Source organism: Arachis ipaensis, chromosome B08, assembly GCF_000816755.2.
Source record: "Arachis ipaensis cultivar K30076 chromosome B08, Araip1.1, whole genome shotgun sequence".
Lineage (NCBI taxonomy): Eukaryota > Viridiplantae > Streptophyta > Magnoliopsida > Fabales > Fabaceae > Arachis > Arachis ipaensis.
The window spans coordinates 571,801-584,273 of NC_029792.2; the positions used below are offsets into that span (position 1 = coordinate 571,801).

Sequence of the window (12,473 nt, forward strand, 5' to 3'; positions counted from 1 at the left end):
TATTTGTCATTAAAATAATAAATCAATGAATAAAATAGGCAATTGAGATATTTTCAACTAATAATTAAATCAAATCAAATCAAATCATATATATTGACCTAAATTCAAATAATGTGAATTAAGGACTAAATTAAAATAAGATCATTTCTTACTTATTCAAGTTGAATGCAATAAATACAAATTAATTTTGTTAAAAATCATAGTTGTCTGATAGATGGCCACACAAAATTATAAAAATCGTCATTTTTATCTCTTTTGCTATTTCAACTCTTCTTTTTTTTCTTTTTTTTCTTTATGTATAATTTATTTTATGTATAAATGTACCTAAAATGAGAAAGTACGTATGAGTGTTTTATTGATTATTTCTTTGATGAATATATCTCAATTTAAACATTCTACCACTGGATAAAAGTATTCAAAGTGGCCAATATATTTTTTTATAGTATTAAATAGAAGAATTTTACGAGTTTTTGTTAACTTATCCATCGTGAAATAATCTCGTACATATTTGTGATGTAGGTTTTTTTGTCATCTCTAGACATAACGAATAATATGACTAAATATTTTTGAAAGATAAATTTGATTTAAACAAAATTTTAGAAATCAATTTAGAACATAAATGATCTTTCAAATTAACCATTTACTTTTACTATTCACTATTTACTATTTACTTGCATATTTATTTTATTTTTTATTTTTAAAAGTGAAAGAAAAGAGAAAAAAATGTTGATTATTATATTATATTATAATTATGGAGACCACTTTAATAAAGGCATTAAAAATATTTTTTTTAAGATGTATATATGTGTCATGTTATTATTAGACATCTTTATTAACTGGTTAATAATTTATTTTTCAATAAACCAGAACAAAATCGATTTATTATAGCAACAATAATAAACCTAATTGTCTGTATTATAATTATTATACCCGGTTTGATCTGATCGAATTACATAATCTAAATCGAATATCTTTAAATTTTTTGATAAAAAGATAAATATATCTCTTGACTTTTTGTTTTGCAGACGTTTAAATTCCTAAAAATTTAAAAATACAATTAGATTCCTGAAAAAAATTGAGTTTATTGTTATTGTTATAAAGAAAATCAGTTTTATTCTAATTTGTTAAAAATTAAAAAATAATCAGTTCACTAATACGTCTAATAATAATGTGGCACGTAAGCGTCTTTACAAAAAGATGTTTTACGCGTCTTTATAGAAGCATCCCCTTGTATTATAATTGAATTAAAATGAGGGGGCTAAGGAAGTTATTCATGTATGATGTATGGATTTATAATTGAATTAAAATGAGGCCGCTAAGGAAGTTATTCATGTATGATGTATGGATGAAGATTGGAGAGTAGTAACTAAGGGTGCAAGTGAGGTTGGATAAAATTAGGGTTGTCTTGATTTAGATTTGACTTTAAATAATAATTGGGTATATTTTTTAAAATTTTTATCCGGCCTTAAACAAAATGAAATCACACTATTTTTGAGTTATACTAAAATCGGGTCTAGACCGTATAAAGTCTAAGTGTTAATAAATTTTATGTCAAAAAATTGATATACTTATTTATAATATATATACTTATTACCAAGAAATTGATATCCATACTTGAAGTTGAATTGGTCCATAAATTTTAATTCTATACTTTATTTATTTATTTTTTAATTCAACAAATATGATTAAACATAAAAGAATAAATTTAGAATTAATATAACATAATATTAGAATTAATTTAAAACATATATATCTTAGTTAATCTCTCTAAAAAATATATGGGATAGATGAAGCCAAATTCGTCTTGACCCGAACTTGATATAAAATAATAATTAGGTCTATTTTTAATATTCTTATTCGATCTTATACTCGATAAAATCACACTAAATTAATCTTAAAATATTCAAATCCTAGCCGAATCTTTGAATTTGTCCAAATCATATGCGTCCCTATTAGTAACCAAAAATAGCCGACCATTCAAACAAAAAAAATTAAGCGCTTGACTAGGATAGTAGTCATTAGTCAAGCACCCCATCATTTAGAAAATAGTCTCGCAATTTTTTTATTTAAAAAATACCAAATTATCAACATTTTTTTCACTTTAGATTTTTGGTAACTATATTCACTTTTTTTTTTTTTACCAAAAATAGGAGACTCGAACTTGCAACCTCTTAATTGAGTATGAAAAGACTATGCCATTTGAGCTATTACTCATTGGCGACTATAATCACTTAGATTTGAATTAGTATTAACCAATTATTTGTTTTTTCTATTAAAAATATTGGCGACTATAATCACTTTAGATTTGAATTAGTATTAACCAATTATCTGTTCTTCAAGATACAAGGGAGTCCCCTAACCTTGAGTCTCTAGACTTCAAACAGAAATATGATAAATCTCATTCTCACTTTGACCCCTACCATTTTTTATCCTGTGCGGCCTATGAGTTTCATACTCAAGTTCTTGCAAACCACAATCTCTGTGCATCTTTTGTTGTTGATCTTGAAGTCTTATCTGATAAAGGAATCGATTTTAAAACAAACTTTCAGGATTTGAAATAGTCTCCTATTTTCAAAATTTGAAAACCATTTTATCCGAACTTGGTATGCAAATTTTATGAAAATGTGATTTTTTATGAAGGAGAGTTTCATTCGTTTGTTAAAAATACTCAGTTTGTTTTGAGTTCTGAAACCATAAGTGCTGCCCTGGAGTATGAGAACTCAGGGGGTAAGGGCATATATGTCTGGCAAGTGGGATAATCATGTTGGCATTTTTCATCAAGATGTCCTAGCTCGAGTTTGTGAAAACTTCTCTTCTATGGATGGTAATATTCCCACACATAAAGTCCTAGGACCTGTTAGGGCTCTACTGCACCATATCATCACTCACATTATCATGCCACAGAGCGAATCATACCAGAGAGTAACTGTCTGTGATACTCTCGTACTCTATGCTGTTTTAAACTCCATTCCCATATATTTTGCTTACCTTATGATATGTCATATGTGGGATTGTGTGAAAAGTGATAAAAAGAGTACCTTGCCATATGGAATGTTTTTAACTTGCTTGTTTGAGTATTTCAATATTGATTTGAGTAATGAACATGTTGAGAACAGAGTGTCCACAATCAAAGGTGGTGGTGTACCGAAACATGCTAAAGGTAAAAAGGTAAAAGGCTTTAAGGCTCCAGCCTTGTCTGAAAGTGAGGATGAAAGTCTTCCATCTCCCTCTGTTGCTGGAACATCTGATTCCTACAAATATCTCTTCTCTGAAATGGTTAAAGATGTTCTCTTGGAATTTGCTACCATGTCCAAGCAAATGGTAAAACCCAGCAAAGAAGCTAGAAATCTTGCATTACAAAATGAAAAGGCTTGGCTAAAATCTCATGAACGGGTAAACTTGCTCTTAAAACATTTGGATTCCGTTAATAAGGACATGGCTCCCTCCGAGAAAGAAGATGATGTTCTGGAATCTGATGAAGAGATCTCTGATGCCTAGTTTGCTCCCTGCTGCTGCTGACTACTCCTTATTTTTCTCTCTCTGAATTTGAAATTGTGGACTTTTCGTTTGTCTTGAACTTTGATTTATGTTAGATGACTATAGCTAACTTAATTTTGGTACTATTTCTTTGTTATGCATGACTTATCATTTTGGACTGCATTGTTTGATCTATTTTACTTGCAGGTGTCCCTCCTTGATGACAAAAGAGGAAAAAAAGAGACTGAATTAAAACAGTTTTTTGTTTTACTATTGATGTCCTGTTTTTGTTATTGGTGCTTTGTTTTTTTACTGCCCTGTTATTGGCTCTTATTGATGCTCTAATTTGGCTCTGTTTTGAACACTCTATTTTAATGGATTGATTTCAGTTTTGAGCTTTGATTGTTCTGACAAAAATATTTTTTGCTCAAATGTATATGGGCAGTTTGGCTTATGGAGCGTCATTAACTCCTGTTCTTAAATAATTCTGTGTGCTTTGACTTGTGAAAAAATGACTCTGTATTAAAAAGCTCCAATTTTTGAAATTTTAATCATCCTTTAGGAATCTTTTAGAGCTTGTATATAGGCATTATTTCTATGAATATGTGTGTTAATCAGGTTAATCAAGCACATATTGAGGGGGAGCTTATTGAACATATGAAAAGGGGGAGAAATCTGTGAATCTTCAAAGGGAAGTACTTTATCTTAATGTTTTCAATTCAGTTTTAATAATGTTTGTCATCAAGGGGGAGATTGTTGAGTTTGGAAAACTTATATTAGTTTAATATGATGAATAAATATTATTAAAAAGTGTTTAATAAATTGTTTTCAATTATTTGTTTGATGAATTTAGTGAGTGTGCAGGAAAAGCAACTTAATTTTCAGAGTGGCCAAGTTTAACAAGCCCAACTTGATCATTAAATAAATTCAACTTTGTGCAAAAATTATTTCACAACAAGTGGCTGAACCTTAGACTAAGGAAGAATAGACAAGTCCAAATCACAAGTCCATGAACCAAAATGGATGATTCAAAGAAAGGAACCAAGGTTCTCAAAGCATGCTTCGGTTACTCCATCCATTGGTAATTGGAACTTAGAATTCAATTTGATTTAATTTCAATCAAAGCTTTCACCGAATGTTTCTCTCTTCTCCCTCCTCTCTGTTGCTTCGGTCACATCACGTGTTCATCCAAGAAAAAGAAAGAAGAAAATAGAAGGTTCAGAGATCAGATTTTGAAGATAAATCAAAGCAAGAAAGAAGGCTTTGGTTAAGAAGCAAATCTATCTTGGTGAAACACAACAAAAAGTTTTTTTCCTCCTTTGTGCTACACCGAGGATCAAAGAAGAAATCTTCAAGGTCTCAAGCATGGAAGAGGTAACAACGAAGAACGTGAAGCCTATATGGTTCAAAGGCACATCGATGGTCAAAATCAAAACTTGGGACTAAAGTCAAGCTCAATGGTCAAGATTGAAGAAGCTTGAAGAAAAAGGATGAGAGAGAAGAGGTAAGCATGCATGCAACAGCTTCGGTCCTCTCTCTCCTCTATTGTAGCCACTGCTACTCTGATGTTTGAGAAGAAGTTGCTGTGAGGGTTGAACTTGTTTCAACCTTGGAAGTTTCACCCTTCTATATTAAGGGTGAACGGCCAAGGGTTGAAGGCAAGGAGAGTAAGTGAAAAGCACAAAGTTCACTCTCATAGCTACCCAAGCTGTTAGAGTTCTTCTCCTTCATGTAGTTTATTTTGTATTTTCTTTTTCTCAGTTTGGATCTGTCTGAGTCTCATTGTAAAATGCAAACATGGTGAGGTTTGTAAGAAAAAGCCAATGAAAAGTAAACGGTAGTAAGTTAAAACAGTGAGAAAAAGTCATAAGATGTCTCAGAAGTTCTTTGTACATCTTTCTATTTTATGTCATGATCCTGTGGAAATTTTCTTACAAGTTGGGTTAGCACTTTGCAGTTGAAAGTTAGATTGAGGTCTAGTCAAATTCAGGTTGGGGTTAGAATCTAGATTTGTCCCAAATAGGATTGGGTAGATCCTAGAGAAGGAATTGGTGTTTGTAATTTGTTAAAGATAGTGAAATTCTGTCACTGTTGTGATGGAGATTGGATGTAGGCTACATTGCACCTTGTAGCTGAACCATGATATATATGGGTGTTATTTCTTCTTCCCTTCTACTTTTCTGTTTCTGTTACTAAGGAGACAAAAATGAAAATGTCTCTCAGTTTACCACGAGAGAAAAGTGAAAATATCTCCTAAGTTCTCTTAAGAAAGAAAAAGCAATATTCAGTAGAAGAAGTAGCTAAGATTCAACTCCCCCCTTTTTTGAGCCACTGATAACCATCACACCATATTAGAATCTAAAATACTCCGAAACTTTGAACAAAATAAATTCATCAAAATAATAAAATCAGATTCAAAACTTGTACATTACATTCAAATTCAAATCATCAACTATGAACAATAATTTTCACAAACAAAAACAAAATTATTCAACTACAGAATCATAAACAACTAACAAACTACATTACCTAGATTCAAACTGACCTTACCACTTGATTCGATTTAAAACAATAATACAATTCAGCTTGGTTCAATTGAAAGTCTAAACCTAAAAACACACCGCAAGATTACCAAAATACACCAATTTGTAAATAGAAATACACCGAAATAAGAACGAGACAGATTCATCACAATAATAATTCAGATTCAGAACTCCTGCCTTACATTCAATTCAAACCATCAATTTTCAAAGAGAAAAACAACTTTATTCACCTACAGAATCATAAACTACTAACGAACTACATTAACTAGAATCGAACCAGACTTCAGCTACTTAGTTCAATTCAAAACAATAATCCACTTCGCTCTGGTTCAATTGACAGTCTGAACTTGAATCATTCATTATCTTCGATAACGACATATCTGTTTAAACCTGATTTCACAGCTTGATGTCAAAAACTTTGATCCAAATCTTCAAATCAGATAAAAGAGCATTGAACTTGAACGAAAAGAACATAGAGAAGGAAGAGAAACACATAGAATGCAGAGATGGAACAGAATGTAGAGACGCAGAAAACATTGAGAAAATTCGAGAAAAGAAACAAAATTCACATAAAAAAAAAGTTATATACATTCGCACGTTGAGTTAAAAATTTGTTATAAGTAGTTTATTTTTAATAAGTAGTTAGTTAATAATATTTAAAAATATAGAATAAAAATATTATTTGATTATCATAAATAAAATAAAATTAATTACTAAAAATACTAAAAAAAAATGTTCATTCTTGAATATTTTTCGTAGTAATAATACTTGAATACACAAAAGAAATATAAAATACTGCGGGATATAATTAATTTAAAGGTGAACAAATTATTTTAAGGGGTAACTTGAATTATTCATTTATCTATGGAAAAGTATATGGAACCAAAATGTGATCAGCCAAAAAGTAAACAAAATTGTTTAATTAAAATCACTTTTTGAATAATATGTTTGAAAATCGCTCCTGAGATCACGGAGTACAAACAAAAACCCGATTTCTTATAGAACCCAAACACATTTTGACTGATTTTTTGCTGCTTTTGATTCCCTAGTTGTTCTCTTTATCTATTTATGATTTTTCCTTTTCAATACAACAACTTACACATTTTGATACAAACCCCTTTGCAAGACCCAATCTTGTATCATTGTCTGAGCATTAACAGGCTGGTCAGCAGGCATAAGATGGCCACCACCCAAGACAACAACATTGGTGAGTGACTTCCATTGTTGGACATAGCCAGCAAGCTCTCCATTCACCCTCCATATCTTCCTCTCTGCATTCACATACTCCTCAATCCCTTCCCATTTCATAGTATTCACCCATGCCGCAGTTTGAACCGGACCAGCAACCAAATCGAGTTGACCTTGGTACAACAACACCCTAATAGTGTTGCTCTTCAACAACCCCTCCACCATAAACTTCACACTCTTCATTATATCTCCTAGCAATGCTTCCCCAACATTACTGCTGCTCGATTTAAACACTTGAGGTTCGTTCACGCCCAATGCCTTCTTCACTTCAGCTATATTCAAGAATTGAGTAACCCAATCTTGATAGTGATAAGGATGATCTTTCCTTGTGTAATCATACAAAGTAGCCAGCCCTGACATGTTTTGCAACTTCCCCTGGAGTCTTCGCCATGCAATCGTTGCTTCACTCCAATGCTGAATCTGTGCCAACCTAACTACTTCCAGTTGATCCTTCTCCAACTCACTCTTTTGCCTCTCATTGATTAGACCCTCATAATAAGCATTAGCCGGATGCGTGCGTGATTGGGTCACTGCCTCAATTATTCCATTCCCAATAGCCACACCAACAAGATTCACTCTTTTAGAAGCATGCAACTGTGCATTTCTTTTCAATATGTAATTTCCAGTTGTAGACGCATACTTTCCTCCATAACTTTGGCCAACAATATAAATAGGGCGGTGTTTGTAAACAGGATCAAGTTGAAGAAACCTTGTAAGAGCAACATAAAGGTGTTTGGCAATACCTTCTTGATTCGTTGGGATCTCTTGCGGTGATGAGGCTATACTGAATCCAGTGCCAATGGGGTTATCAAGAAAGAGAACGCCAAAGAACTTGTTCCAAGCACCAGGGTTGGGTTCAAGGGTGATGGATTCTGTGATACGCCATGGTCCAACAGCATAGAGGCTGCCAATCATGGAGGAGCTTCCAGGGCCACCTTGGAGCCAAATGAGAAGCGGGGTTTTGGAGAGAGGCAAGGTCGAGTTCTGAGCTTCATAGAAAGTGTAGAAGAAGGCGGAAGAAGAGGTTTTGCTGACAGAAAGGTAACCTGATTTTGTGGGGTGAGCTTCTTTTGGAAACAGTGTGTTTGATTTGGAAGAATTCGAAGAAGCTGATGCATGGGTTTGAATGCATAAGCAAAAGGAGATAAAGAAGAAAAGAGTATTCATGATGATGACAAAGTAAATTGGAACGTGAATCCAAGGGTAATATTTTGGGAGTATATATAAGCCCGGATTCGTTTGATTATTCGATAAAATATCAAGGGTACTTCTATGGTGGTACGGGATCGTTTGGCTAAGAGTGACTGAAATTTGAATGGCCAATGATATGATGACAGGTGGCAAGGGAAATCTCTGGATGGAGTAGCAGTGGATTAAGCTTAAGTGTGGTAAAGTTTGGAGAGTTTACTGCGTGGGCAATTTTGGAAATTTTCAGGCCAAAAAATCGTTTCTGCAACGTGCATTATTAGCTGCGTGGACAAAACGGGATGAAATAAAAGTTGTTAGGTTTGGAAAAAAGTTGGTGAAATGAATGAAGCTGTTTTTTGACAATAAAGAATAAACTAAGATAGTTACCAAAAAAAAATAATATAAACTAAGATGGAGAGTGTCAACAAAAAATTGGAGACAAGGAGAGTTGATAGGAAAAATATGGTTTTTATTAGGGCCAGTACACGAATTGGATCGGATCAGATTTAATATCTATAATTTTTGTGTTTGGATCTTATCGATTCGATCTGCACATTTGCGGATAGGATTAGATCGGAATTCGGATATATCCACAAAAATAAAAATATTTTTAATTTTAAAAGAATCAACAAAATAAAAAATAAAAACTAGAACCCAAAATTCATAATTTGGCATCAATGTTTATACTAAAATATAGGGGTGTGCATGGCCCGGCCCGGCCCAAAGACTCGGCCCGGTCCCGAACATTTTTGGGGCTAATTTGATATGATTTCATCGGGTCTAGGGTCGGGTATGGGTCTCAAAAGTAGACCCGGTCATTATTTCGGGTCGGGTCCGGGCCATAGCTCGGGTCACCCGAAATCGGCCCGGTGGCCCGGTCATCATACACAATTAATATTTTGTGTTATTAGTGATGGATGATGGCTATTATTATGTGAAATTTAAGTATTGTAAACCTTAATATTTTGTGTTATTAGTCATTATATATAAGACTATAAGTTAATGTTTTATGTTTAAAATGCATAAGACTTTAGACTAATGCATAATCTTGTGTTATTTGTATTGATTTAAATATTTGGTGTTATTAGGCAATATTAGTATTGATTATGGTTATACTTTAATATTAGAGAAGAGTTAGTTCTTATTATATTTTTCTAAGTGAATTTTACCATGTCAAATAATGGTTGGAATCTTGGAAATTTGGATATTTTTATATGCTAACTTACAAGAAGGTATCAAGGTAATATAATGTTAACGGCCCGGTTTTCACCCGGTTTTTACCCGGTATAATCGTGGCCCGAAAGTGTATAGGTTTCATCGGGTCTAGGGTCGGGTTCGGGTCTAACAAATAGGCCCGGTATATATTTTGGGTCGGGTCTGTGTCACACCAAACCCGGTTTCATCCGGCCCATGCACACCCCTACTAAAATATATTAATTACAGCCAACACAACAATAACAAAAGTATACATTTTAAAAATTAAAATCACGTTTATTCTAATAATAGAAACAAAAACAGAATCAAATCAAGAAACAAGCATAAACAAATCTGCATTTCAAAAATAAAAAATCAACAAAATAAAAAAAATAGATTTGGAAATCTAATTGTGCATCCACCAAAAGCTCTGGACTCTTCCTAAATCTTGAACAAGCCAACCCAAAACAACCATGGCTAGTTACTCCATCGATTTTAGGCATAACTTGTGTGCATTGCACTTCCAATGTTACCACGTTCTTTTTCAATAATTACTGATTTGTTTAATTTGTTAATTATTTTGGTTTAGCAATGGATAACATTTACCATCCCTTCATCATCGAATTTAGTGTGGTCATCCGAGTCAACTACTTTTGGTCTTCTACCCCACACATGCTAGTTGTCATGCTCGGATTGGCTATTCCGCTTTAACCAACTTAGTCACGTTTCTCATACATTCACCATAGACGTCACCCGTGTTTAATTACATTAAAACGTTTAACTTGCAGCAAAATTTATTATTTTTAATTTGTATTTTTAGTTAGAGAGCCACTTAGATAAAGATGTCAAAAACGTCTTTTTTTAAGATAATTTTTAAAAATTAAAATTAATTTATCTGACCTAATTTTGACAAAAATAACATAATTTAAATGATTATATGTGTTAAATTTTAATTATTAAAAAATATCTTAAAAAAAGACGTTTTCTACATCTTTATAGAAACATCCTCTTTTAGTTATCCGTCTTTTTTTTTGTTAGTAATTTATCAATATATTTTTAGCTTTAGCCTACATTTTAAATATTGTTGGTTAACTATTAACTAAAATAATAAATTCTACTAATTTTAAATATATAATAATAAATATTATATAAATAAAATTATAAATATTAAAGTAAATAAAATAATTTTATTTATTATTTTTTTAGTATTACCATATTTAAAAAATAGAAATGCCACGTTGTGTATGTTCTCAATGCAAGTTGCATTGCTGTGGATTATAAAATAAAGGAATATTAATTGGGAACGTTTAAATAACAAATCATGTTTAGATGCAAGTTGCATTGCTGTGGATTATAAAATAAAGTAATATTAATTGGGAATGTTTAAATAACACATCATGTTTAGCAAATAACTTATAAAGATACTTTAATGCCCAAGTCAAAATAGATCTGAGAGGTTAAGTGAGTGGGATGAGAAACATATCTGACGGGGCCTCTGACTATATAGCTCGAGATAAGAGGAATATTTGATTTTAGAGAAAAGGACAAATAGGTTCCTGACCTTTTGTCCCGCGGATATTTTTGTCCCTGACCATTGAAAAATACTTTTAAGTCTCTGACCTTCACAAAACTTGGACGGATCAGTCATTCCGTCCAAATGCCTCCGTTAGGGGCTGATCCGTCCAAATGTCTCTGTCAGGGACTAATCCGTCCAAGTTTTGTGAAGGTTAGGGACTTAAAAGTATTTTTCAATGGTCAGGGACGAAAATGTCCGCGGGACAAAAGGTCAGGGACCTATTTGTCCTTTTCTCTTGATTTTAAATGTTGGTTAGGAATTATAAGACCGGTTTGAACTTTGAAGGGAGTCTTGGCCCAGGTAATTGGGTTGGAGCCAACTCCGAGTTAAGGACCTGGGAACGGGGTCCGTAACAGTTGCCCCTTGAGCAAGAGAGTGAGCGTGCTCGGTTTCATTGCTGAAGGAGCTTTTGGTTGCCGTTGCGTGGCTTGCAAGGAGTGTGTCGTCCCGGTTCCTTGGTCAAAGTCGAGGATTCGGGGAGCGCCTGACTATTTCGTGCTGGGCCAAGAACGTGTCGCTCGGGTTCCTCAGACGAGAGTGCCTAGGCGTTTCGTGGTTTGTTCGTTGGTTTTTCTAATGGGGGTATTCGCTGGTTTGCGGTTTCTTAGATGCCATAATGACATTTAATGCCAAGGGAGAATTTTCCAATTTTATCCTTCAACTTTTCGTATTTCATTTGAAACGTTGGAATTTTGCTTGTAATCATGCCTTTTTGCTTTATAACTCCCTGGCCTCTACTTCTCGCATTTTCTCTTATTGCGTACTTCCTTCTTGTTGCTTGCATTTTTGGCTGATTCCATTCGCGTGTTTGCCTTTCTGTTTATCGCACTGTGTTTCCTTCTTTGCTTACTTCAAACAATAAGGTATGTATTCCCCTCCATCTGCTTGCTTGCCTACTTTATTTTTCTGTGTTTGCATTGGATTGCTCTCTGTTTTACATTTCTCCATTTTGGATTTTTTTTTTAGTGCTAGTGATAGAGAATTAGGAGGTGTGTGCCACTACTTTTGGCATGGTCCTGTGATGAGTAGGAAAGGAAAAGGTTGTCTTTTGGGCTTCCTTTTGGGTGCACTTTTGTTACAATAAAAAAGTAGGCTTAATATATTATGGTTATATATAAAAAATTTTGTATAAAATAACACATGTTTATGCTTAACTTTAGAAAAATGTTAGGGCCAATACTTTAAATTGATACTTTTTTATAATATTAAAATTTTATAATGAAATTAATATTTAGTGTTTTAAGTTT

At 33.1% G+C, this 12,473-nt stretch overlaps 1 protein-coding gene across 1 annotated transcript; it reads right to left on the bottom strand.

The window, feature by feature from the left end:
- Positions 6,833-8,479, bottom strand: LOC107614290 (serine carboxypeptidase-like 50). The gene has a single exon (XM_021108459.1). It carries the CDS (start codon positions 8,433-8,435, stop codon positions 7,116-7,118), a length of 1,320 nt encoding a protein of 439 aa, XP_020964118.1. The 5' UTR covers positions 8,436-8,479; the 3' UTR covers positions 6,833-7,115.

Coding starts and splice junctions, on each gene's coding strand:
- LOC107614290 (XM_021108459.1), bottom strand. CDS start 8,435: ATGAATACTCTTTTCTTCTTTATCTCCTTTTGCTTATGCATTCAAACC.